This window comes from Chelon labrosus (genome assembly GCF_963514085.1).
Source record: "Chelon labrosus genome assembly, chromosome: 2".
Classification (NCBI taxonomy): Eukaryota; Metazoa; Chordata; class Actinopteri; order Mugiliformes; family Mugilidae; genus Chelon; species Chelon labrosus.
Genome location: NC_140338.1, coordinates 20,575,625 through 20,599,832, shown reverse-complemented (window position 1 = coordinate 20,599,832; position 24,208 = coordinate 20,575,625). Strand labels below are relative to the sequence as shown.

At 43.9% G+C, this 24,208-nt stretch overlaps 1 protein-coding gene across 1 annotated transcript; it reads left to right on the top strand.

Moving 5' to 3' along the window:
• Positions 1–479: 479 nt before the first annotated feature.
• LOC311494597 (uncharacterized protein) lies at positions 480–18,554 on the top strand (the record flags this gene model as incomplete). The annotated part of the gene is made up of 9 exons (XM_084553712.1): positions 480–611; positions 9,028–9,122; positions 9,462–9,543; positions 10,770–11,139; positions 12,416–12,490; positions 14,280–15,439; positions 15,876–16,705; positions 16,904–17,137; positions 18,301–18,554. The coding sequence occupies exons 1-9, from the start codon at positions 517–519 to the stop codon at positions 18,552–18,554; spliced, it is 3,195 nt and encodes a 1,064-aa protein (XP_084409838.1). The 5' UTR covers positions 480–516.
• Positions 18,555–24,208: the final 5,654 nt, after the last annotated feature.

The following is a 24,208-nucleotide window of genomic DNA, read 5'->3' as shown; positions in this document are numbered from 1 at the left end:
TCACCTGTTGAAAAAACAAGAAGGTTCGCAAATCTTTGCACACAGTACTGAACAGCTATGATTTAATGTTTTTCCGTTTGAAAGACAAAATTATATTTCTCAATTTTCCCTTTTCACCACTGTATTGTAATTTCAGTTTCTTCTCCCAGTTAGCGAGCTAATTACTCCTCTTAGAAACGGTCTACTTTTTTCATCTGCTTGCTGGGCGCGTCCATTCCTCCGTAGGGGGGGGAGGGCACCATCATATTTATTAAAAGTGATCCACCGCTAAATATCTACTGCCTATTGAGTGAGGGTGTTTAAAGTATGTTTAACAGTGAGACGTCTGATTAATGTCGGCTGACTGAGAAGACACAGCCGACTAAACTGAGGAGTGCTTCCTCGCTGCGCACCCCTCCGCTCAGCTGCGGTGGGAGCGGCTGGAATAACCTTGGTGTGAGCCAGTTTAGCGGCTGGAGAGAAGAGCGAGAGGCTGAACGGTGGAGCGGCGGAAGATCAGCGATCGCTGGCGTGAATATGGCGGAGACCATACGCTCTCTCATCGAATACCGGGACCCACACAGCCTGGACAGCGACGGAGAAGGCGTCAAACCAGCGCCGCCACTACGGGGGTGAGGCAGCCTGCAAACCGTGAAACATAACATAAAGCTAATAGTAGAAAACTCTTCCATGATAGTGTTTTCCTACCCAATGACAGCCAGACTGGGGTGGGTGTGTGCGCGCATGTGTGTGTGTGAGGGTGTTTTTAAAAGGAGCTAAAGTTTATAATCACACGTTTGTATGTCAAGTTTGTCACTGAGCGAAGCTCCGAGTGGAAAAGAGATGATAAGAGAAAACACGCGCGTTTTGTTTCGTGCTAGCTTGTCTTTTTTTTTTTTTTTTTTTTAACGGTTAATTCCACGCTCCAAAGAGGTGCGCGCGTGCGCGAGTTTGTGTCCATTGCTGTTGTCACTGAATTGTACCTGCTGTAGAGGTTGTGTTGACAAGGTGAAGAGACATTTCACACACACACACACACACACAGCTTCTTTTTTTCGAGCAACAACAACATTTCCATGTGTCTCACACACTTGTTACTTTTTTTTCCAGGTGAATCCAAAAAGCTTGAGTTTGAGTATGATGTGCCTCAAAGTGTGGAGAACAAAAGTTTTCAGTAACACTATGTGTGCAGCCATTCAGTCTGACAAAGTTATACAAAGATGTTGGAATTATTGTACTGTATGTGTGTGTGCAGCTCTGTAAGTGCGCGCCCTCGTCTGTGTGTAGTGCGCGTGCTCGCGTGTGTGTGTGATTGCGTGAGAGAAAGGCGCACACACACACAACACGGGGAGGGGAGAGAGCGTGAGAGAGAAAGGAGCTCTGCTGTGTGTGTGTGTGTGTGTGTGTGAGAGAGAGAGAGGGAGGGAGGGGGATAGTATGTGTGTCTGCATATGTGTGTGTGTGTGTGTGTGCTAGTGCAGAAGGAGGAGGAGGGAGAGTGTGTGTATGAGGGATGGGAGGGGGAGAGAGAGTGTGTGCGTGACAGTGTGTGTGTGTGTGTGTGTGAGTGAGTGAGAGATGAAGAGAGGGAGGGGAGCGCAGTGTGCAAGGAGTGTGTGTGTGTGTGACAAAGAGAACGGGAGTGTGTGTGTGTGTGCGTGCGGCTGTGTTAGTTTGTGTGTGGTTCAGAGAATGAGTAAGTGTGTATGTGTTGGGAAGACGGGGTGTGTTTGAGAGAAGGGAAAATGTGTTTTAAATGTGTTTTTCTGTGTGTGTGAGCGAGTCTGCATGCCTGTTGTTGTTTGTAAGTCTGTGTGTGTGTGTGTGTGTGTGTGTGTGTGTGAGGGAGAAACACATGAAATAGAAAGAGAGAAACTAATTGTGTGTGTGGAAAAGCAGAGTGAAGGGAATAGAGGTGTGTTTACTGTGAGGCAGAAGAGAGACAGAGAGAAAGGATTGTGAGAGACTGTGAAGGACGCGTGTGTGTGTGTGTGTGTGCGCGCGCGCACGCGTGAGAAGGAGCATATAAAAAGTGTATGTGTGTGTTTTTGTGTGTGACTGTATGTGTGTATCTATATGTGTGTGTGTGAGAGAGAGAGAGAGAGAGACAGAGATAGAGGGGAAGTGTGTTAGAGGCACAGAGAAGGGGAGGGGAGAGTGTGTTTGCGCATACGTGTGTGTTAGGAGAGTGGGGGAGGGAATGTGTTTGTTTGTGTGTGTGCATGTGTGTGTTAGAGAGAGAGAGAGAGAGAGAGAGAGAGGGGATGTGTGTGTCTGTGTGAGCATGAAGGACTATGTTTATGTGTAACCAAATGGTTTGTGGGTTTCAGTGTGTTTTTGGTAGGGATAATAATCCAATGCATGATTGGTAAAGAGGGAGTGTGTGTGTGTGTGTGTGTGTTTGTGTTAATTGTGTGTGCTGCCAGTGTTATTTTTTGATGGTACTATAGAAGCATTGCAGAAAGTGCTGAAGGAGAGAGTGTGAGTCTGTCTTTAAGAAACTGAGATGTGTGTGTGTGTGTTTGTGATGAACAGAGGAGGGGATGTGTGTGTGTGTGTGTGTGTGTCTGTAACAGACAGTGTGTATGTGTCTCAAAGAGAGGAGAAGATGGAGGGTGTGTGTTGCAGAGAGAGAGAGAGAGAGAGAGAGAGAGAGCACATAGTGAGTGTGTGTTTAAGAGAGAAGGGAGGGTGCGTGACAGGGTGAGGATGTGCGTGTGTACATTCACTTGCATGCGTGCAAGCTTTTGAAACAGAAGGGGAGGGTGTGTGTGTGTGTGTGTGTGTGCGTGTCTGTGTGTGTGTGTCTTGGAAACTGAAAAAGAAGGCTTGGTAGCTAGTACATATGCTGCGTGTGTGTGTTTTCTGTGTTTGTGTATTTGTTCTGGAAGGAGAGGTGTGTGTGTGTGTATGTATGTGTCTGTCTGTCTGTGTGTTTGTTCTGCAGTCAGTAAGAAAGGGAGGGGTGTGTGTCAAGGGGGAGACAGACACAAGGTTTGTGTGTGCGTGTGTGTGTGTGTCTGTTCATGTGTGTGTAGCTTCTAGACAAGGGCAGTGTGTTTGTGTGTGTCATACAGAGGGAAGGAGAGTGTTTATGCATCTACTTTGTTTATGAAAGAGGAAAGGACAGTGTGTGTGTGTGTGTGTGTGTGTGTACATGCTCAAAGGAAAAGTACATTTGTGTGTATGTGCAAACTGTGTGTGGGTGGTATGGTATATATTAGAAAGGGGGAGGCGAGTGTGTGTTTGTGTATCTGTTTTATTATTGAGGATTGTTTGTGTGTGTGTGTGTGTGTGTTAGAGAAAGTGAGAGGAGTCTGCATGAAGGACAGAGCATACATTAGGCTTATTGAGTGAGTTGGTGCATGTGTGTGTGTGTGTGTATGAGTGATTGTGTTTGTGTAAGCCAGACGTATGTGGAGTAGAAACAGTTGCGTGACAAGAGGTTGTGTGTGAGTGTGAGTCTGTATCTGTCAGTATTATTTGTTTGTTTGTGACTGACAAAGAAGAATGTGTTTGATTGAACATGTGTGTATACATGAATATATATTGTTGGCGATGTGCGTGAGTCCGAGAATTTGTAATGTGCAGATTGAATGCGTGCAAGCTCGCCGTTGTGTGTGTGTGTGTGTGTGTGTCGGTGAGGGGAAAACAGTGTGTGTGTGTGTCTGAGATGGAACATGAGACTGTGGGTTTGGATATTTGAGAGAGAGAGGGAGAAAGAAACTGAGCACTAGAGAGAGAGAGAGAGAGAGAGAGAGTGTGTGTGTGTGCGCTTCAGTGAGCTTTCCTATGCGTGTGTGTATGCATGTGAGCTTTACAGAGGGGGAGGGGTGTGTGTGTGTGTGTGCGTGCATGTGAGCTTGGCTGGAGAGAGGATATTTGTGTGTGTGTGTGTGTGTGTGTCAGAGAGTGAGTGTGTTTGCGTGCCTGTAAGCCTGAGAGGGAGGGGTGTGTGTGTGTGTGTGTGAGAGAGTGTTGAGCGCCTGTTTGCGTGCCTCTGTGTTTGTGTGTGGGTGTGTGTGCGTTTGTGCATGCATGTGGGCCAGGGAGGGGGAGGGATGTGTGTGTGTGTGTGTGTGTGTGTTTGTGTGTGTGCACATGTGGACTCTGTGAGCTCTGTTGTCTGTATGTGTGCTCACGCATATGTGGGTCTTTTAGTATGGACTTGTTTGTGTGTATTCGTGCATGCGTGTGGGTTGGCGGGAGGGGCTGTGTGTGTGTGTGTGTGTGTGTGTGTTATCTGGAGTGAAGATGGGAGAGAAGAATGAGAGAATCGATCGAGAGGGTGAGACGGGAGTGAGACAGGAATGGAGGGGGATATTGAGGGGTCAGCTCGCTGAAGGAGTGGAGGTGAGACAGATTTGGTTGGCAAGAAAGTTCCCAGAAACTCAGTGAACCATGACTGGATACACACACACACACACAGACACAGTGAGGACCCAAAATAATCCAGCAAAATATAAACTCAGAGGAAACTGTGTTTTTCTGGTAAGAGGTGCCAGCCTGTTGGGATGTGTAGTTTTAGGACGGCGAGCTAAACCTCGTATGTGACAAACTGTTGCAGCATTGTTGTACAGACGAGTCCGCTCTGGCCTACAATATAGAGATTAGCTAATTTTTTATTGTTTCGTTGTTCAGTTTAGTTCATGTTTGTCGCTGCGTAACGTAACTATTTGCTCCTGCACATTTCAGTCATTTTAAAGGGTTAGCCTTTTATGTGTTAACTCACACTACATTCTTCATTTAGCCTTCCCCGTACCGACAGAACTGCATACTTTTCAGTCGACCGGCCACGCTACACTGAACCGTTCCCCCAAATTGGTTTTGTCCGACTTCAAAAAAAGCATACTTACACAAGACGTCTGAGTCCTGAATCTTTAAGAGAAGAGCAAGAGGCTACGTTACATTGTGCAGTTCTAAATCTGTAATTGGGCTGCTGGTTGGTTAATTTAATTATGAATGTACCGTATTTTTCGGACTATAAGTCGCACTTTTTTTCATGGTTTGGCTGGCCCTGCGACTTATACTCAGGTGCGTCTTATATATTAAAATATATAATTTCACGTGTTCGTTATTTTCATACTGACAGCCGCGAGAGGGCACTCTAGGCTTGTGTGCCAGTATCTGCTACTCCTTTTACTCCTGCGTAATAGCGACGGTGCGCCGTCTACCTCCGAAGTTCGCGGAGTTGCTTAGAAGTGACACAGAGGATGAAGAATTCAATGGATTTAGTGATTTGGAGTGAGATCGAGAGTTTGGTAAACTTGTTATGTTATGTTGTTTATGCTATAGTTATCTGAATAGCTGTTAACATACCAGACACCTATTCAGCCCGTTGTTCTATTGTTATTACTATAACTTGCCTTTCAAGATGAAATGTGTTCTTGGTCTCCGATTAATTCAAATAAATTTCCCCCAAAAATACGACTTATAGTCCAGTGCGACTTATATATGTTTTTTTCTTCTTCATTATGCATTTTTTAGCTGGTGCGACTTATACTCCGGAGCGACTTATAGTCCGGAAAATACGGTACTTGTTTGATTTCATATTGAGTGTATACAAGCATAGGGTCTGGATACAGGTTAGGATGCATCGTTTCCAATGTCCAGATTGAACATTTATTATGATATTATGACGCGATTCTTTATTTACTCTGCTGTGTTGTATGTGTTCCAGTTCAAGAACAATAGTTTCATTATATTTTAATACTGATTACAGCCGTAATGCCCAGCCCTGCGTTGAATTAAAGCTTCTTTTGCGGCTGTTCATCATATTCATCATAAATGCAGCACTGTGTGGTGAGCGATGATAGTTGCCACAGAGCTTCTAATCAATGTGTTGTTTTATAATTCGTAGCATATTACATTGTCATGTAACTTTAACAATGACCACGTTTACATGGTCTTTAGTATCCTGATTTTGAGGCTTATCCCGGCTTTGAGCATATTCGGGATATGGTGTTTACATGGAACACAGAGAAACCCGGTTATTCATATCCCCGTATACATGATAAATAACAGTATCCCGTTTTCCGATCGCTGCATCCTATCTGCGCATGCGTGTTTCACGTCTTTTTCAATGTTTTCCAACGCGACCTAACTTGTTCAACGGAGCGAGGTGGAAAACCAGCCTCACGTAGCTTTTCCGCAACAGATTTGAATACATCAGCATGTCGGTGTTTTCTGCATCTAAACACGTCGTTATGTTTAGTTCTTTCATTACTTTAAGGGAAAATTCAGTCTCTTCGTCGCTCCAAAAGCGAGACGTTCTCGTTGCCGCCATGTTGTTTGTGTATCTAGTGCGTCACTTTGCGTCACTCGCGCCTGCGCAGACAGTGGGCAGCCGTCAGAAATCGGGATAAGGTGTATACATGCTTCAGTATCCCGGCTTCTATCGGAGTACTCCAGGTAGCAAAGCCGGGTTTCTTGAAATCGGGAAATGGGCATATCAGGATTTCTGAATTCGGGATATGGTGTTTACATGGACAAACACGAAAACGGGATACTTAAATATCCCGATCAAATTCAGGATACTAAAGACCATGTAAACGTGGTCAATGTTGTGGTCATTTTTTGTTTTTTTTTATTTAACTTTTTTTGTTCCCTGTTGATAATAAGTTGCGTCAGGGTGCTGCTGTTATGCCCCTTGAAATGCACAATTGTGATTCTGATGTTTGATCTTTTTTTTAGTTTTATTTTCAAAGCCAACATTTGTGCGGCCGGTTGTCGCAGAGAGGAAAATCTTTACAAGGGGGAGAAAGTCTGCACATATGTGAACACGAATGCAGGCACATGCTCATCTTGTGCAGTCTCTTAAGCGCGCACACACACACACACGGACACACACGGACGGACAGACTGACAGACATGTGTGCTCTGTATCACTAGTCCAGAAGGGAGTGGAGTGGATCAATAGAAAGACAGTGGGTCTGGTTGATATCTCTGCTGAATGAATATCTCTCTCTCTCTCTCTCTGTCCTTTTTCCTCTTTGCTCCCTTTTCCTATTTTCTCCCTCTCTGTGTTTTCTGCTGCTTCACTTTTTCTCTTCAAACCTTTTTTTTTTCCTCCTGATTTTTTTTCTTCTTCTTCTCTGTTCTCTTCTTTTGGTCTCTTGTCTGCGTGCAAACACACACACACACACGGCCGCACACACACACACATATACTAACACAGACAGTAATGAACACTTCAAAATCCAAAGCACGATCTTCCTATGGCCTAGTTTTAAGAGCCTCCAATGTCATGTGAGTAAAAAATAGACTGACGGAAAACAATATTGAGAACTGTGGTAACAGAACTAGCCCAGATTCGGCGGAGGCAGGATCAGTTTGGCTCTCCGGAGCGTCGCTGTTTTGGCATGGGTTTAGTCTGAAGGAGATAATCTCTCCCTCTGCCATTCTGGGCTCACACAGGTGGCTGCATTCATGCTCTCTGGGGTAATGGCACGCTCCTAGTGGTGATACAGAGGTCATGGGCTCAAGGATAAACCCTAACCAGATCTCATAAGCTCACTATGACTGGTCTGGTCATTATTCAAAAAATTAATTTGCGTCTGCCGCTTGACTGACGGCAGTCTGTGAAAAGGTGAGAAAGTTTAAATTAAACTTTAAATTCAGATAGACGAACAAATAAATTTGTCAAGTGGATTATTCATCATCATCTTCTGTAATCGCTCGTACTGTGAAGGGTCGAGGGGGGGCTGGAGCCTCAAGTGGATTATTGTTTTTATTCATTTTTACTTCAAGCCATAATATGATAATATTATGATATATGATAATATCCATTTAACGAAAATACCAACTGTTTCTAGCAGTAAGTGTCTAAAGCTTGGTTTCTCTTCTCACAGCAGGCCTATGCAGAGCCTACAGTATAGGAGGCTATGCTGGTGAAAGCATTTATACCAGTGTGCTGGTGTGTCGGCATCGTTTAGTAATTACACCGCTAAATCGATAGTCGGCGACTATCCAGCTGTGTTGAGTTTCTCTGTGTGCTTCGTACAATGGCCGCTGCAACTGAGTGACACAGGTTGGAGTTGAATTAAATAAATGTTGAACACACAGTCAGTGAAACCTGTACAATGCAGAAAATAGAGAGGATGTCTGAGTAGATGGCTTGCTGGAGGCAGAAGGAGGTAAAATTTCTGTGCTTTTCCCTCAGCTGAGAGGCATGAACAGGGAAATACATTTTGGACCAATAACAGCTGGGGCGTGTAGGTTATGTCTAAGGCCATCGTGTCTGTCAGGTACTGAAAGCTGGTGTGTTTAGTAGTATTTTTCTTTAACATGTTTTTCCATGATTAAAAATTAAATTTACCTCTTATATTGCTATGAAGCAGCTTTCCCATTAATGGGTCTTTGTTTGGTTTGTCAGGTGCATGAGGATGCTCATACCGTTGGTGTCACACTAATCCACTGATCAACAGGTGGTGGAAATACATTATGTGTCAGCAGTAGTATCAAAAAGGAAAACTGCAAGCTAGAAAACAATTCTTTTAACATCGAGTGTTACATTTAATGCTTGTCCTACGTGGCTGCACAGTGGGTTTCAGAAATATTAGAAATGATTCTTAAGCAGCAAGAAAAATACTATTTCTTACATAGTGTTTATTAATTATTATTTATTGAGCGGTTTGGTGTGTGGTGACAAGATTTTCATCTTGTTCAGATTGAACATAGAGTCTCTTAGAGATTCAAATCAAAAAATAAACTAATTACTTAAATTGCTCCAGTACACGTTATAAAATCAGCGTGCCCAATAAATGTGTTTCTCAGGGCTCTGAACCGATTTCCTCCAAATTGAAGGGGAAATCTAAAACTGCGCTACATTTTACTCATACACAGTAAAGAACAATTTAAATAATCATTGTCTACTTACTATGTGTTGTTTTTTTATTACATAGGAAGCGGGGGGGGGGGCACAGTTTGCACTGATTAGGGGGCCAGCTTATTGATCCCACTCTGACCTGATTGATGTGAAGTTTGGCCAGTAAGCCGATTGATTAAATGATAATTGTGCGCATTTGTGTGTCTGTGCATTTTCTGCAGGCGCGGCTGTGGGAGGAAAAGAAAAGGGACACCAGTGAAAGTCTTTGTTACACACACTGAGGAGGAGAGCGTGCCTGAACACAGCTTCGGCCCAGGTGTGTGTGTGTGTGTTTGCGTGTGTTATATCTGCATGCCATATTCTTACAGACGTCAACTGTGCATGTTGTGTGTACATGTTAGCGTGTGGCGTGTGTGTGTATGTTTGTGTGACTGCGATTGGTGCGGGGGTGGAGTGTGTGTAAGTGAGTGTGACCTACTTTTGTGCATGTCAGTATTGGTGTGCTTGCCTATGTATGTGCTGCTATGCGCACCTGTGTGTGTGTGCTGGAGGAGATGGGGTGATGACCTTTGTGTTTGTGTGTGTGTGTGTGTGTGTGTGTGTGTCCGCATACTTGTGTGTAATCCTTTTATACCGACTGTTGCTGTCCTCTCAGGTGATAGGAAGGAAGCAGGAGAGAATAAACGGCCCAATCTGGACGGGCCTTTCTACAACACCCAGCCAGCTCCTCACATCTGGTGAGTGTAAATTACAGTGTTTCTATTAATTGCCGCAAGAAGCATCTTTTACTGTTTTAGAAAAGACGAAATGGTTGCTGATCTTCACTACATATTTCAACCACATAGTGTGGCTGATTTATACGTGAGATGTCAGAGGAATGCAGTTGACTAGCATGTAGGACTGAAAACCAGCAGCACTCTGTGGGCCAGGGTTGAGGATCCCTGCCCTGAAGCACTGACACATGTTTGTATGTGTGCATTCTTTGTGTTTGTTTTACATTCATTTGACTGCTGTGCCCTACAGTAAAAGAAAAAAAAGCAAACCTCGCAGCTAGAAAAAGCAAACATAGTTTTTCATATTCATATTCTTATTCAGTCACTGCTGTTGAAATGTCCCTAATGTTCAAGCAATATGTGACACACACAGAGACATGGATGCAAGAGTTGGATATAATAAGTAGTGTCAAGCTTCAACCCTTAAAGCGTTTGTACTCACAATGAACCAGATACATTAGGATATGACAAAAGTGAAAGATGCCAGTGCTGTAATTAAATACACCTTCAGTATTGTTTCATTTGCCATTTATTTTTAATTTGTTGTGACTATTTTATTTAGTCAAAAAATGACAGAAAGTTATGAAAAAGCCATTTACATAGTCTGATGCAACGGAAAAGAACAAAAGAATACCAAGAATATACAACGATCAGCCATAACATTATGAATATTCCTAATATTTTGTAGGTTTCCCTTCTACCTCCAAAACAGTTGTGACTCATCAGAGAATGGACACAGGTGTCTGGCAACAAAATGTTGTTAGTGGGGGTCTTTGGGTCCTATGGGTTGAGGGGAGGGGCCTCTGTGGATCAGGCTTGTTCCAGTGCGTCCCACAGATACTTGATCAGTTTGGGATCTAGTGAATTTGGAGGCCAGGTCAACACCTTGTGCTGTTTTTAATGTTTTCTGAGTTGTTCCTAAAGTGTTTTTGTGTGTGTGTCTGTGTCAGTCTACATCCTGCTGGGGATGGCTGCTGCCATTAAGGAGTGTCATTGCTATGGGGTGGGGGTGTCTGGTCTGGTCTAGGTGGGTGGTACATGTCTAAGTAACATCCACACAAATACCAGGTCCAAAAGTTTCCCAGCAAAACATTGAATTGTACTTTACTTCACCTCTTAGTGATTTTAATGTTGTAGCGAATGTGATGAATTTGACCTACAATCTTCCACTTCTTTCTTTCACCTGCTAGTGATCCATCTGAGATGGCTCACGGTAAAGTCTCCGCTGGATCCAGGACCAGCTCCTGCTCAGCCTCTACACCTGCTCCATCTTCAGCTGCTTCCTCAGCCCCAACCCCAACACCAGTTCCTGCTCCTGCCCCGGCCACCGCGACTTCAGCTCAAGCGCGCTCTCTGACCCCAGCATCCACAGCTCAAGCTGCCCCGGCGGCCTCTGCTCCGGCCCCGACAGCCAGCTCCTTCCCTCCCTCCCCTAACTGCCGTATCCGGGAGGTACACTGTGGCAGCCAGGTACGCTTGGTCGTTATCGCCATCCGAGACATCACCAAGGGAGAGGAGATCACTGTGGACTACAGCCTGACGGAGTGGGGAGAGAACCTGGTCAGTGCCACAACAGACGTATCCATACATTATACATAAGTGTTTCTGATATTATCAGGACCTTTGAGGACATTTATTCCCTCATCCTTCACCCTACAAATAATCAGTTTTACACTCTTAAACCAATTACCTGCCTATACATTTGATCCCTTCTGGTGATATTAGACAAATATAGGCAACCTAACAATGCCCTGATATTTCCACTGCAAATAGGGCAGTTTAGCTGCCAAACATATTGTCAGAAAACCAAAAGATTTACAAAAAATATCAAAACTTCTTGTCCAAACTGAAGAGCCGAGGCTCCGTGCTGGGAAAATACGAAACTCTTCCCACCAACAGTAACCTGAACAGGATATTATGTGTTGACTGGATAGAGCTGCTCTTGTTTGCCTTACCTTTCCAGTCTAATGATCTCATTTAACGTGTCCAGCCTTAATTCTTAATCTAACCTAATTTCAACCTCAACTCTGATCCCAATTTCGAATCTAAAACCAACCACTTCAGTACGTTAAGCTGAAGAAATGATCTCAATTATTCCATCCTTGGCATGTCACTTAGTCCTCATAGGTATAGAAACTTTCACACACTGTGAATATCTGTGAAGACTGTGAATAGGCAGCCATATGTGTCTTCACACACTCCTGATCAGCTTCACACACTCATTGTCTGTCACACACACACACACACACACACACACACACACACACACACACACACACACACAAGCCAAGCAAGGCATGGGGTTACCATGGTGATGGCTGAGCTCCAGCTCTCCTTCTACCTATAGTGCTTTAGCAACAGTAACCATGGTTATTACATGGCATCTGTTCCTTTAATGGATATCGTTAGGGTTGGATCAATTCACTCAACAAAATGATGATGTCGATATCCGTTCAAGGAAATTAAACGGACATCAGGGGTTGAAGGGGAACCGAGGCTGCTCAGAGTTCCTTCAAATTTGAATTATTTGGTGAGATTCAATCCGAAACACAGTCTTTTGGGTTTCTGTTATTAAATGGTTGATCTGTTCTTTACCTAGTATTTCTGACTGAATTGCAATCCCATCCTTAAATCCTCAAAAGAACTTGACGGTCCTTTAAAGCATATCTCTTCTTTAGTTCGGTCTGTAAATGAGTCCTAATCAACATCGGTGCTCACGGCCAAATATTCCTGGGTATCCTCCTGATTTCTGAGTGACAGCTCAGGCTGATTGTGATGGTAAACATAAAGGAACATTGTGTCGGCTGTTTTAACGTAAGTGCTTTTTGTCCCACAGGGTTTCCGTGGTACTGTGTCTCCAGCGCAGCATGAGTGTAACTCTGACACAGAGAATAACAACAATATCAAAAAGGTAAAAGAAAAACAGCAAATGTTTCCTAAAAACACACAGACTTACAAAATGTAATTTTGATTACTTGCCGCCCAAATACTGTTCCAATTTAAATGACTTATCTGATCAAGTACAGTCCAAATGTCGGGACCTGTTCTTGCTACGTCTTTTTTATTATGAACGCACTGGGAGGTAACTTGTGTGGTCCTGGGAGAGCCAGGTATACAAGGTGCACAATTACACCGTTTTTTCCGATTACAGAATGACAGTACTGCATCCTTCCTCCATAGTCTGTACTTCAGTCAAACTTGTCAAGTTCAAACAACGCCCAGTGTGACTCACAGAGCGCTTCCATGGCTTGGATTGGCACGAAGCTCTCCCAGTTTGGTAATTTGTCCAAAATATTTGGCTCTTATATTAGAAGTTTTGATCCGTTTTGATGAAAATTTTAAAGTATCTTTCAAAACAGCTGCAAACAATGAGCAAAAACTGTGCTAATAATTAGTAGTTAACTAATTTTTTTAAAATCTGCTGGGGTTGAAGGAATTCAGCAACTGCAAAACAAAAAAAAAAGTGTGAATTGCCAGTCGCTGCTTTGACCGGCTTGTCCTCCATAGTGCAGAGCCCAAGGCTAATGTGTACAGTAGTGTTGCTGTCTGCTTTGCCAGAATGACTGAGAGAACTGCCATAGTCAGACTCAGTTCTTATGTCATATTCGGGCATAAATTCAGGGACAGGTGGTCTGGCTTCAGGGAATGAGAAAATATGATTTCTTAGAAAGATAATTACAACCGATCCCGTCAACCAACCTATGGAGTTATCAGAGTCCCGTGTTTCAGTGTGTGTAGCCTAAGAAGATTAAAGATTAAATGGGAATCACACATCAAAACTCCATTTAACCTGCCCGCAACTTCGAAATATTAAAAAGTTTGCAAAGTTATAATTTCACAACAGCACAATTACAAATGATGCTTAAACTGCAAAACTGATCAAGGATGTAAAAGCATGAAAGGGCGGACTGCCTGCAAACAGTGGATTGATTTATGACAAAAAATCAGGAAGCTTTTGCACATTTAAGAAGCTATTTCCTCCAAATTCAACAGTTTGATTTATTCTATTAAAAAACCTTCCATCCATCCACTGCTGTATATCCAGTCAGCTCATTTCATTTTGACACCAGTGCAGTAAAACCCATGACTGACTCTTTACAACACAAACACAAGTGTTTAGTGAGCAAATGTTGATGTGATTGTTATATACACCTGTGACCGCAGTGTGTCACCTGTCCGTCTGGACGTGGGTGGACAATGTTAATTATAATCATTATGATGGATTCTTCCTCCTACTTCTCTCGATAATTGTTTTATTATGTATAGTAATGACCAGAGGTGTCCGTTAAACTCCTTTAAAGCAAACAGCATAAGTTATCTTAACTGCTTATGCTCAGTGTCTCTGTGATTTCTTTTTTCTCTGCATACTAAATGGTCCAGCTGGGAAACATTACAGCCGTCGCTTATCGGCCTCTGTCAATACACCGTCGATTCTCTTACCAGTGACACTCAACTTTAATAACTCTCCTGACTCTGAATCTAATTAGATTAATAAAAGTTAAACATGCTTTTAATGTTAATGTTTTAATGTTTAACTTTAATACTGACAGACTCAATGGTGGCAGCTTTCCACAACAGCTGTGACTATTTAGGTTATTTCCACAAAAAAAGCAATTTGAATGAATTTTTAATTAGTTTTAATTTTTATTTTATTGCATGACATACTTCAGGACCGCTGTCTGTCACTCTTTCACTTCCAGGAGGATGAGCCCCTCTCTCTGACAGCCCCGCAGCAGCAGCAGCAGCAGCAGCAGCAGCAGCGGCAACAGCAACAGCATCAGCAGCAGGAATATGTCACCCCCTCTTGGTCCCTCTCTCCCTCCTCCTCCCCTATCTCCCACTCCGATGCCAGTGACTCAGACATCGGAGATGAGGACAGCTCGAGCCCACGCGGCCGTGCACTACGCCGGCGAAAGAAACGTCGTGGCACTCCTTCAAAGAAGAAGACGCCCCATCGGACACCACCCGGACGGCCACCGACTCTTTCCCCCTCCAGCATTCCTCATCACAATCGTCCAATTCCTTCATCCCATCCTTCAACGCAGTCCTCCCCTCCCTGCTCGTCCTCCTCCCCTTCCTCCTCAGCTAAGCCTGTATTCAAGCCTCCGGCTCCCCTGGGCTCCAACAACACAACCAACATCTCCACAAATGTCCCTAGAGGAGGAGTGTCCATAGATTCCATGCGCCAGACCTGCGAGTACTGTGGACGCCACTTCCGCTCCCTGGGGCGCCACTTAGACAAACATCACGCCCACCAGCCCGATGTGTGCTCCGCCCTTGTGGAGCGCTACACACAGATGCCCCGTCTGCATGCACAAAACACAAGCCCCGCCACAGCTCACACGCAGCAGCCCTCAAAATTGTCACACACCACAGGACAGAGTCGCAGCTCAGATCTTGCACAAAGTGGTGTCCAGGACCTCTCTATGTCTCCGCCCACTCTCACGGCAGCCAACCAATCCCCTGCTTCGTCTGGAAGGAACACGACTCCTCCTATGCTGACTCCTCCACGAGGACAAAACGCAGTGCCTGTGTCTGTCCTAAAGAGGAGCCCACCCCCTGTGACTGTGACGCAGTCCAGGAAGGCAGCGATGAGGAGACCTAAGAAAGAAAGACAGGTGGAGGAAGAGGAGGATGAGGATGAAGATGTAGAGGTCGTGGAGGTGAAGAGGCCTAAAGAGGAGGAAGATGTAGAGCTGGTGTGTCCCCAGTCCTTCAGCAGCAAGTTGGCCAAAGACATAAAGCCACCAAAAGAAGAGGAGGAGGAGGAGGAGGAGGAAGAAGAAGAGGAGGAGGAGAATGGGGTGATGGAGGTAGAGGATGAAAGTGGGACAGAAGAGAAGGACAAGGACTTACTGAGGTAACCTGATGTCTTTAGCTACTTTGTGAGCAAACTGGCTAATATCGTATACCCTGCAATTACTTCATCTGTTCTCTTGATTACAGTTATTAATAATAATTACTGCTTACAGTTACAGTTACTGCATTAAAATATGATCAGAGTCAACTGTTGACACTCACTAACTCACCGGAGTCGACACAACAACCTGAAACTTACCTTCCTGCTACTAAATAACATTATTCATTCAGTTGGAATAACTTAAACAAATAAATTAAGTATGAATTCAAGGATATAGATTATCAGATCGAGGAATGTATAGAAAATGAATGCCCTCATTTCATCGGACATGAGTCCGATGAAATGAGATGAAACCCTACTTATTGCTGCTGGACATACGAGGTAATAAATAAAAAAATAAACTGAATTAATAGTTCACTTTCTCTCTTTTTCTCAGTGGTTCGGGCCGTCACCACATGCTGCCCCTCCTCTCATCGCTGTCCTCTCTGGTGTTGTATCTCCGTCGGCTGCAGCACTCCGCCTTCTTGTCCCTGTCTCGGCAGCTGCAGTCTGCTGAGGCCTGGCGCCTCCTCTGCCACTCCAGCCTGGCGCTCCTCATCCTATATAACCGGCGACGCGAGTGTGAGGTCTCCAAGCTTTCCATCGTTGAATACCGTGCTCGCAATACTCCTCAGTGCCCTGTTCCTGTCCCACCTGGCGCTCCTCCGGCCCTCACACCACTGGAGGCCTCCCTCTCCCCCTTCGAGCGCCTGGTGCTTCCTCACCTCCCTAGAGTTGGGGTCCAGGGGAAACGTGGACGCGTCCAGCCCCTCATCCTTCCCCCTCACTGTGAGCCCTGTCTGGAGCTTCTCCTGCAGACACGGCAGGATGTGGGAGTTGACCCCACCAACCCGTATGTCTTTGCCCGGCCCTACCACTCCCCTGCCACTCCGCTGCGTGGCACTGACCTCCTCCGCAGCCTGGCTCGCTCAAGTGGTACCCGCAATCCCCGTGCCCTGACACAGACCAGGGTTCGCCGCCAGGTGGCAATCCTGACCCAGCTACTGCTTCTAGGAGAAGGAGAGGAGCCCGGACAGCCAGGAGGCAGCGCTGTGGAGAGGCTGGAGCACTTCCTGGAGAGGGAGTACCATGTGACTCAGAATTGTGCCGGAATCGGCCAAGACCCAGGCCTGATGGGTAGAGTTGGCCGAGTCGTGCTGTGTGGAGAGAGAGATGGAGTGCTGTTCAGGGGAATGAGCCTGAATCACATCTGTCTGGAACTGGATGGTGAGACTGATGAATGGCTGGATGAATCAGTGGCATTAATGTCTTCATCTGTTGTACTTTCATCCCTCCCTTCATTTTATCTGGACTGTGACCCCTCTCCAGATTTTGTGAAAGTTTGTGTGCGATTGGAGTTTTATTGGATACACAGAGATTAGTAACAAATTAGACTTACACAATCCTGCTCTTTCTTTCCTCTAGTTATGTCAGGCAACTCTGCAGACTCGTACTCGGAGGGAGAGTCTGAAGGGGAGCATGTGAAGGAAAAGGCTGAGGTGCCCACCGCTGCTCCTGCTCTGAACCCTACACCTACCCTGCTGTATGTCAGAAAGGGCAAGAACAATGGGCGGGTGGGGCGACCCAAGAAGCTCAAGAACATCCAGCCGCCCCCTCCACCTCCTCCACCTCCGCCCGCCAACCGCAGGAGAGGCTCAGGTCAGCCTAAATCAGGTTTGTTTATGTATCACATGTAAGGGTACCCGCACAATTTAATGAAACACTAAAGATTGTGCGTATACGATTATAAATTAAACGTGTGTGTGTTCAGGTTAGCTACAGCATCTTTTAAGAAAAAGAGGAGAAAGAATACAAAATAAAAGTTTCAGTCTTTGGTTTGTCAGAGAGACAGTCTGTCTTTGGAGGTGAAATATTCCTACAATGGTTAAGATTATCTGCTTTTAATAAAGAACAGTTAATACATAGAGGCATATTTATATACAGTGATTTTAAGTTCAAATCTATTGCAAACATTAATAAAATATTAAGGGATGAATCCATTATGTGACGTGAAGTCTAGTGACATTGTAGTGGATTGAAATAGATCTCTAAGTCTAACTGGAGGTAGTGCCAGTCGTCGTCAGTCAGTAAAATGTATAGTTTAAAAGCTAATATTCAAAAGAATCCCTACGCTGAACTTCAGAGCTACACCAATGACAAAATAACGAAGCAGATTGATTTTCTGAATTATTTTTTTTCATTGCGGACTCATTATGGCTTTGAAGTGATTCAAGTCGGGAGAACAGAGTTTTTCAGCAGAGTCAGAAATCGCTTAATTGCTCACATCCATAGAGTGAACTAAACAGGCTGGAATCTAAAAAGGACAAAAACTTTGAACACTTTGTCAAAGAAGAATTCACAATGTGCGGCTGACCCATTTTTTTAAACCCAAAAAATAAGATTTTTTTTTGTGTTTGCTACTCCTTGGTCTTGTGCCTGTCGAGATTCTTTTGTTGCTGGTTGTGTTTCCTCTGTCTCTAGTGTGTTCAGTTAGTCCTCAGAATATCCTGTGTTGTTCAGCAATCTCTCTGCCAAGTTCTTATTTCTTTTAATTCATCGACTCAACCTACTACACACTTTAATTTCCCTGTGTTGACATTAAATCAGGTGAGTTTCATAGTTCACTTTTGGAAGAGAAGAGGAGGAAAAGAAGTGAATAAGTTTTATTATCTCAGAGTTCTACTGTATGACTTACGCTGTCTCAGATTTTATACTTCTTCCTGTGGTTTTAAGAGTGTGATCGCCAGTGGTAGAAGGTTTCACTATCCTCACGACTGTTATTAAAACACATCAAAACTGTATTTATCTTTCCTTTGTTGTAGGAAAGCGGGGCGTCCTGAAGCGTCCCTGGTCGGAGGCGGAGCGCGCGGCAGTCGAAGAGCACCTGACTCAGAACATTAACGAGCTCCGGGTCCCCGCCAAGGCTGACTGCGAGCGCTGCCTGCAGCTGTGCCCTCTGCTGGTCAGCAACCACCGCGACTGGCGAGCCATCAAGTTCTACTGCCACAACCGCATTCAGCTGCTGAAGAAAAATCAGCGACGAGAAAGCGCGCCTCAACCCCTCACTGTGTGCTGAGAGGGAAGGGGGGGAGTGTCTGGGGGGGAAGCAAGGCCAGAGGGGAGAGCCCAGCCTGATGTCTGGCTCGGTGCAGACGATCAGAGCAGAATCTCAAATGGTACCCTGCTGCCCGGGAAATGCACTAATTTTGAGAGGACGGTCCTAAATTTCTCTCCACTCTCTCCGGAAGTGTGGTCGGATGTTTGACATGGCTTTAATTTGACCCGTGATGGCGTTTTATTTTGAGCCATACAAGAACAGAAAATTTCAATCAACATTTTTTTGCTGCTCTATTTTAAGGTCTTAAAATTGCACCCGTTTGTGGTGCCAGTTTTTGACGGTTGCAAGTCTTGTCAAAAGCAGTGCTCTTCAGACGGGTGCCGTTTGAGACATGCCTTGAGGGACTTAGGAGAAATGACACGGGCTGCAGCCTGCGTTACGTTGTACATGGACATTTATTTCCTTCCACAGTGGATACACTAAACCGAAATGTAAACAATGGAGGCAACTTATCTCTACAGTGTTGTTATATGAACGTTGTGAAGTAGCATTAGTGTTTTATGCACTTGGAGATGTTAATAGGACAAATGACCTATGTTTGGGTCACAGTTTCCTTCATAGCAGCTTTATAATTAGAGTAGGCCTAACTACTGCTAACCACGAGAGGAACAGCCTGATCTTTCCTCAAACAAGCTAGTTCTACTTTTCATACGACTGTGCAATCCTGACTATAGTTTCCAGATATCTGGACCTGAATTTACATGTGAGGTACAAAATATGATGAATGAGTTACACTTCTTCACTTTTTTTTTTTCTTTTTTTATTAAACGACATAATTACGTTGGAGATCGCTTTCGGAGCTTTCGGTTTTATGTCGGAGAATGGCCACTGAATGTTGTAATGTTACTTTTGGATACCTTAAGTGTTTGTTAAATCTCCAGCAACACAAGAACTGAAACCTGTCGTCTGTTGTTCAGTAAACAGAAACACTCATCTGCAATGTACCCCTAAGCAACAGTGTATTCATGTTTCCTTTTTTTTTTTTTTTTTTTATGCCTGTTGCACATCTGTTATTAAAAGTGGTAAAAAAGAAAAGGGCGCTGTAGGCCAATAAGCTGGATATCACTTTATTTGTGGAGAGATTTCCCATGGTGGTGTCTAAGGTTACTTAAAGAGTGGGCATTTATTAGAGGATTGTTCTGTGGCGCCACTTTTTGTTGCTTCGTCTGTGTTTTGTCTTTTCCAATGGCAAGAGCTCCTCCTGTCTTCACCCAGCCACACTACACTACACGTGTTGCAGCTCGACCAGATTTACGGTTTCCCTCCGGTGTTGCTGGAAATCGGCGTCCACCGGCTTAAAAAAAAAGAAAAAGAAAACCTCCATGAAACCTCAAGGCAGATACTTGAAGTTATTTAAACCTTTTACAGAGTCTTTATGTTCTCTCTTGCTCTAGCCTTTGCCAGTTACATTGTACATAACAAATCTATTATCATTATGCTAACTGGTTGTTTGTGCTAGACAATATGTAGCTTTCTCCATTCATGAGTTATCGTTATCTGTACATAAGCCAGTTTTGTAAATACTCCTCAGAGAAACGAAGAAAAAACACAATGTATGACACGCCTTGGTTATTGTGTTCTGTTTTTTCTTTTTTATAAGTCTTATAAAAACTTAACATTCTGCGCTGCGTCCTGTGGTTATTTATTTATTTGGAATTTGCGTTACTTTATGTCAGAAATATTTATTATTATTATTATATATTTACAACCAGCAGTTCACCGTTAAAGACACTAGATGGAGGTGTTGCTTCATAAACCACAACAGGCTGCAGGCAACAATACATGATACCAGCTGCTCCTATTATACAGCTCAGTGAGGACAGATCGCTTGGAAACAATGTGCAAAATTTTGTTAAGTAACAAGAGCTTGAAATTAAGATGAGAAGCGACATCCTAGAGAGGAGGCTCGGATGAAGGCACTAGACGGGGATGCTGGAGGTGATGGAGGAGAGAGACTGATGGGGACATCAGTCCTAATGGACAACCAGAGTGAGATGGAGATGGGGAAGAGGAGGGCTGAATGATATTCACTCTGAATGGCAAATGACTCCTTGGATAAGAAAGATACAGAATATTGATGAGTATACGCTTTGAAACTAAAGGTGTTAAATTTTAATTTAACGGCTAGAGACAGAACATGTGAGCAGATGTTCCTATTGAAGTTAAGTCTGAGCTTGATTTGTGCAGATGGTTGGAGAGAGACTACATCTATCTTCTCTTAAAGGAAGATGTAAAGCGAATACACAAACTGACAGTCATCTATAGAAGTCACCATCTTAATATTCATAGCCTCAAACCTCCCAGTCCAGTAGCTTAACTGAATACGCCATTAAACATTTCAGTAGATTATGTTTCTGATTTGGACCTGTCCAGGTTGTACCCCGCCTCTCGCCCGATGACAGCTGGGATAGGCTCCAGCACCCCCCGCGACCCTTCACAGGAACAAGCGGTTACAGAAGATGAATGAATGAATGAATGTTTCTGATTTGAGAATATGCACTGATCGGCCATAACATTATGACCCAATATTGGGTAGGTCTCCCTTGTGCCTCCAAAACAGTTGAGACTCATCAGAGAATGGACATGGTCCTTCTGAGGGTGTCCAGTGGTGTCTGGTAGCAGAATGTTGTTACTGGGGGCCTTTGGGTCCTATGGATTGAAGGGAGGGGCCTCTGTGGATCATCCCACAGATACTTGATTAGTTTGGGATCTAGTGAATTTGGAGGCCAGATCAACACCTTGTGCTGTTCTTCATGTTTTTTGAGTTCTTCCTAAACTGTTTTTGTGTGTGTGCCTGTGTCAGGCTGCATCCTGCTGGGGATGGCTGCTGCCATCAAGGAGTGTCATTGCTATGGGGTGGGGGTGCCTGGTCTGGTCTAGGTGGGTGGTACATGTCTAAGTAACATCCACATGAATGCCAGGTCCAAAAGTTTCCTAACAGAATATTGTATTGTCAAAAGATGGTGGCCTGCTGGTTTCTGGAGAGTCCGTGAGTTGGCTCCAAATGTGGACGGTCCACCCAAGATTAGACTATCCAAACGGGCACTATTTATTAAAGGTGGCGTGTCCAAAAACTAACCTTACAACATTCATTTTTTTTGGTAACCATCTGTCCTCTAGAGGGTGCTGGAGCCTATCCCAGCTGTCACTGAACGAGAGGCGGGGTACACCCTGGACAGGTCTCCAGTCTATCTCAGGGCTAACACAGAGAGACAGACAACCATTCACACTCACATGAACACCTACGGCCAATTTAGAATCACCAATTAATCTAACAAGCATGTCTTTGGACTGTGGGAGGAAGCCGAAGTACCTGGAGAGACTCTTGCATGAGGAGGCTGGAAGGGCACAGAAAAGGGACAACGTGATCTGTGTGTGAACGTCAGACCAATCATTTCGCACCGTGAACCGGGAAGACTATTCTTGTCTTGCTGCCTTAATTCATTGAGAAAAAAAAAAAAAAAAAAAAGGAAAAGGTGAAAATAATTTTGAACTCAGTGTCCACCTATTACTATTAGCATTCACAGAGCTTTCAAGCACAAGTTTCTGAGAAAGCACTCAGGTGTTTCTTAAAGGTCAGCTTGTCACAAGGAGTAATAATTAGTTATCCACTCAGAACAGAACTGCTGCCTTACATGCTCTGGTGTGCTTGGAGCAAACATTGGTTAATTACCAGGCAGAGATGGTCTACTGTACAGTGATGCTTAAAATAATTTGCCTCCCTCAGAATTTTCAATATTTCTGCATAAAATTACTCAAAACATCAGTCCTGACAGTAAGCAAAGAGAACACAATTAAACAAATGAAACATAAATATTATCTTTGTTCATGTCAATGTTGCATATCAGTGAGATGTGAATATAAGTGAACCGCTAGGATTACAAGTTAATTTCAAGGTCAGATTAAAGTTCAGCCAATCATTCCAATCATTCAGTGTCCCATTTAGTTTAAAAAAACAAAAACAAAACAGGCATTTGTCACAGTCTGAAATTCACAGCACACGTTTTATGGAGTCTATGGTAGCATGGACAAAGGAGCTTTCTGAAAAGCTCAGAAAAATAGCTGCTCTGATCATTAACGCTTGGTTCAGAGATGGTTTGGAATCAGCAAATCCACAGTCAAAGACAGCGCGAAAAAAATAGACATTTAAGACAACTTACCCTCGACTAGCAAAGATCTTTTCAAAAATCAAGATGCATAATAGTCTGAGAGGTCACACAGGAACCCAGGGTAACTTCTATGCAGCTAAAGGCCTCTCTTTCCTTGGTTAATGTGAGAGAGTTTGCCATCAGGAGAACACTGAACAGTCATGATGTGTGCATGGAAGAGTGGAAGGATAAAGCCAGTGATCTCCGAAAAGAACATTTCTGCTCATCTGCAGTTTGATCAACAACATGTGGACACGTCATAACACTATTTGGAAAATGGTTTGTGGACAGATGAGACCAAAGTAGAATCATTTGGTTTAAATGAGAGGACACTGTACTACAGACAGGGCCAGGACCATGGACCAATGAATTCTAAATTATACTAGTGGATCCTGAGAAGAAATGTCAGGACATCTGTCCGTGAGGTGAACCTTAAGAGAAAATGGATCATGCAGCAAGACGACGAGCCCAAGAACAAAAGTCGTTCTACAAAAGAAGAACAAAATGAATGTTTTGGACCCTGACCTGAGTCAGAGTCCTGACCTTAATCTAGCAGAAATGTTGTTGAAGGACCTGAAGCAAACACTTAATGTGAGGAATGAAGCAACATCTCAGAAATGAAACAGTCTGAACTAAGAAAAAAAATCTCTCTCAGTGAAGATGACTGATCAGAAATTATTGGCGATATTTAGTTGCTGTGATTGCTGCACAAGGTGGTCACACCAGATACCAACCACAAGGGTTCACTTACTTTCGAACCTCACAGAACAAATGATTAATAACACAAAATCATAATATTCCTGTTTTATTTGTTTGATTGGGTTCTCTTTGCCTACTGTCAGGACTGAAAATCTGCAGATGTTATGAATAATTTTTTATACAGAAATGTAGAAAATTCTGAGAGGTGCAAATAGTTTTAATCATCACTGCATACAACATATACTTCAGAGCTTAGCTCAAACTATGGCGTCAAAATACGTCTCAGATGTTACGTCAGTGTAAAAATCAGTCTATGTCTTTTCTCTCCAACTTTATGGCAACGATAAATCACCAGAGTGACTCTTTAAACGTTTACAGGATTGAGATTGCTGCTAGTGCATATCAAACATTTGCCTTTGCTCCAGCTTCACATTAAAAGCATCTAACTGGCAAAACAAGAGTTGGTATTTATTATGAAGTAGTCACAGCAAATGAAATGTGATCTGTCAGTGAGCTCAGCACTTGACAAAAAACTGTGTCTACAGAACAAGACAGTGTCCATTTTAGGGCACTTTTAGACATCAGATGAGTTTGAAATATATCAAAAAGTAATGCAACAAGACGTAGAGCGGCTTAGGTGAAGAGCTGCAGGCGACAGGCTGCACACCTCCGACTTGGCAGTGAAGTGACCAGTCACTGTACTTTTGTCGGGGAGCTGGAGCCTATCCCAGCTGTCATGGGGCGAGAGGCGGGGTACACCCTGGA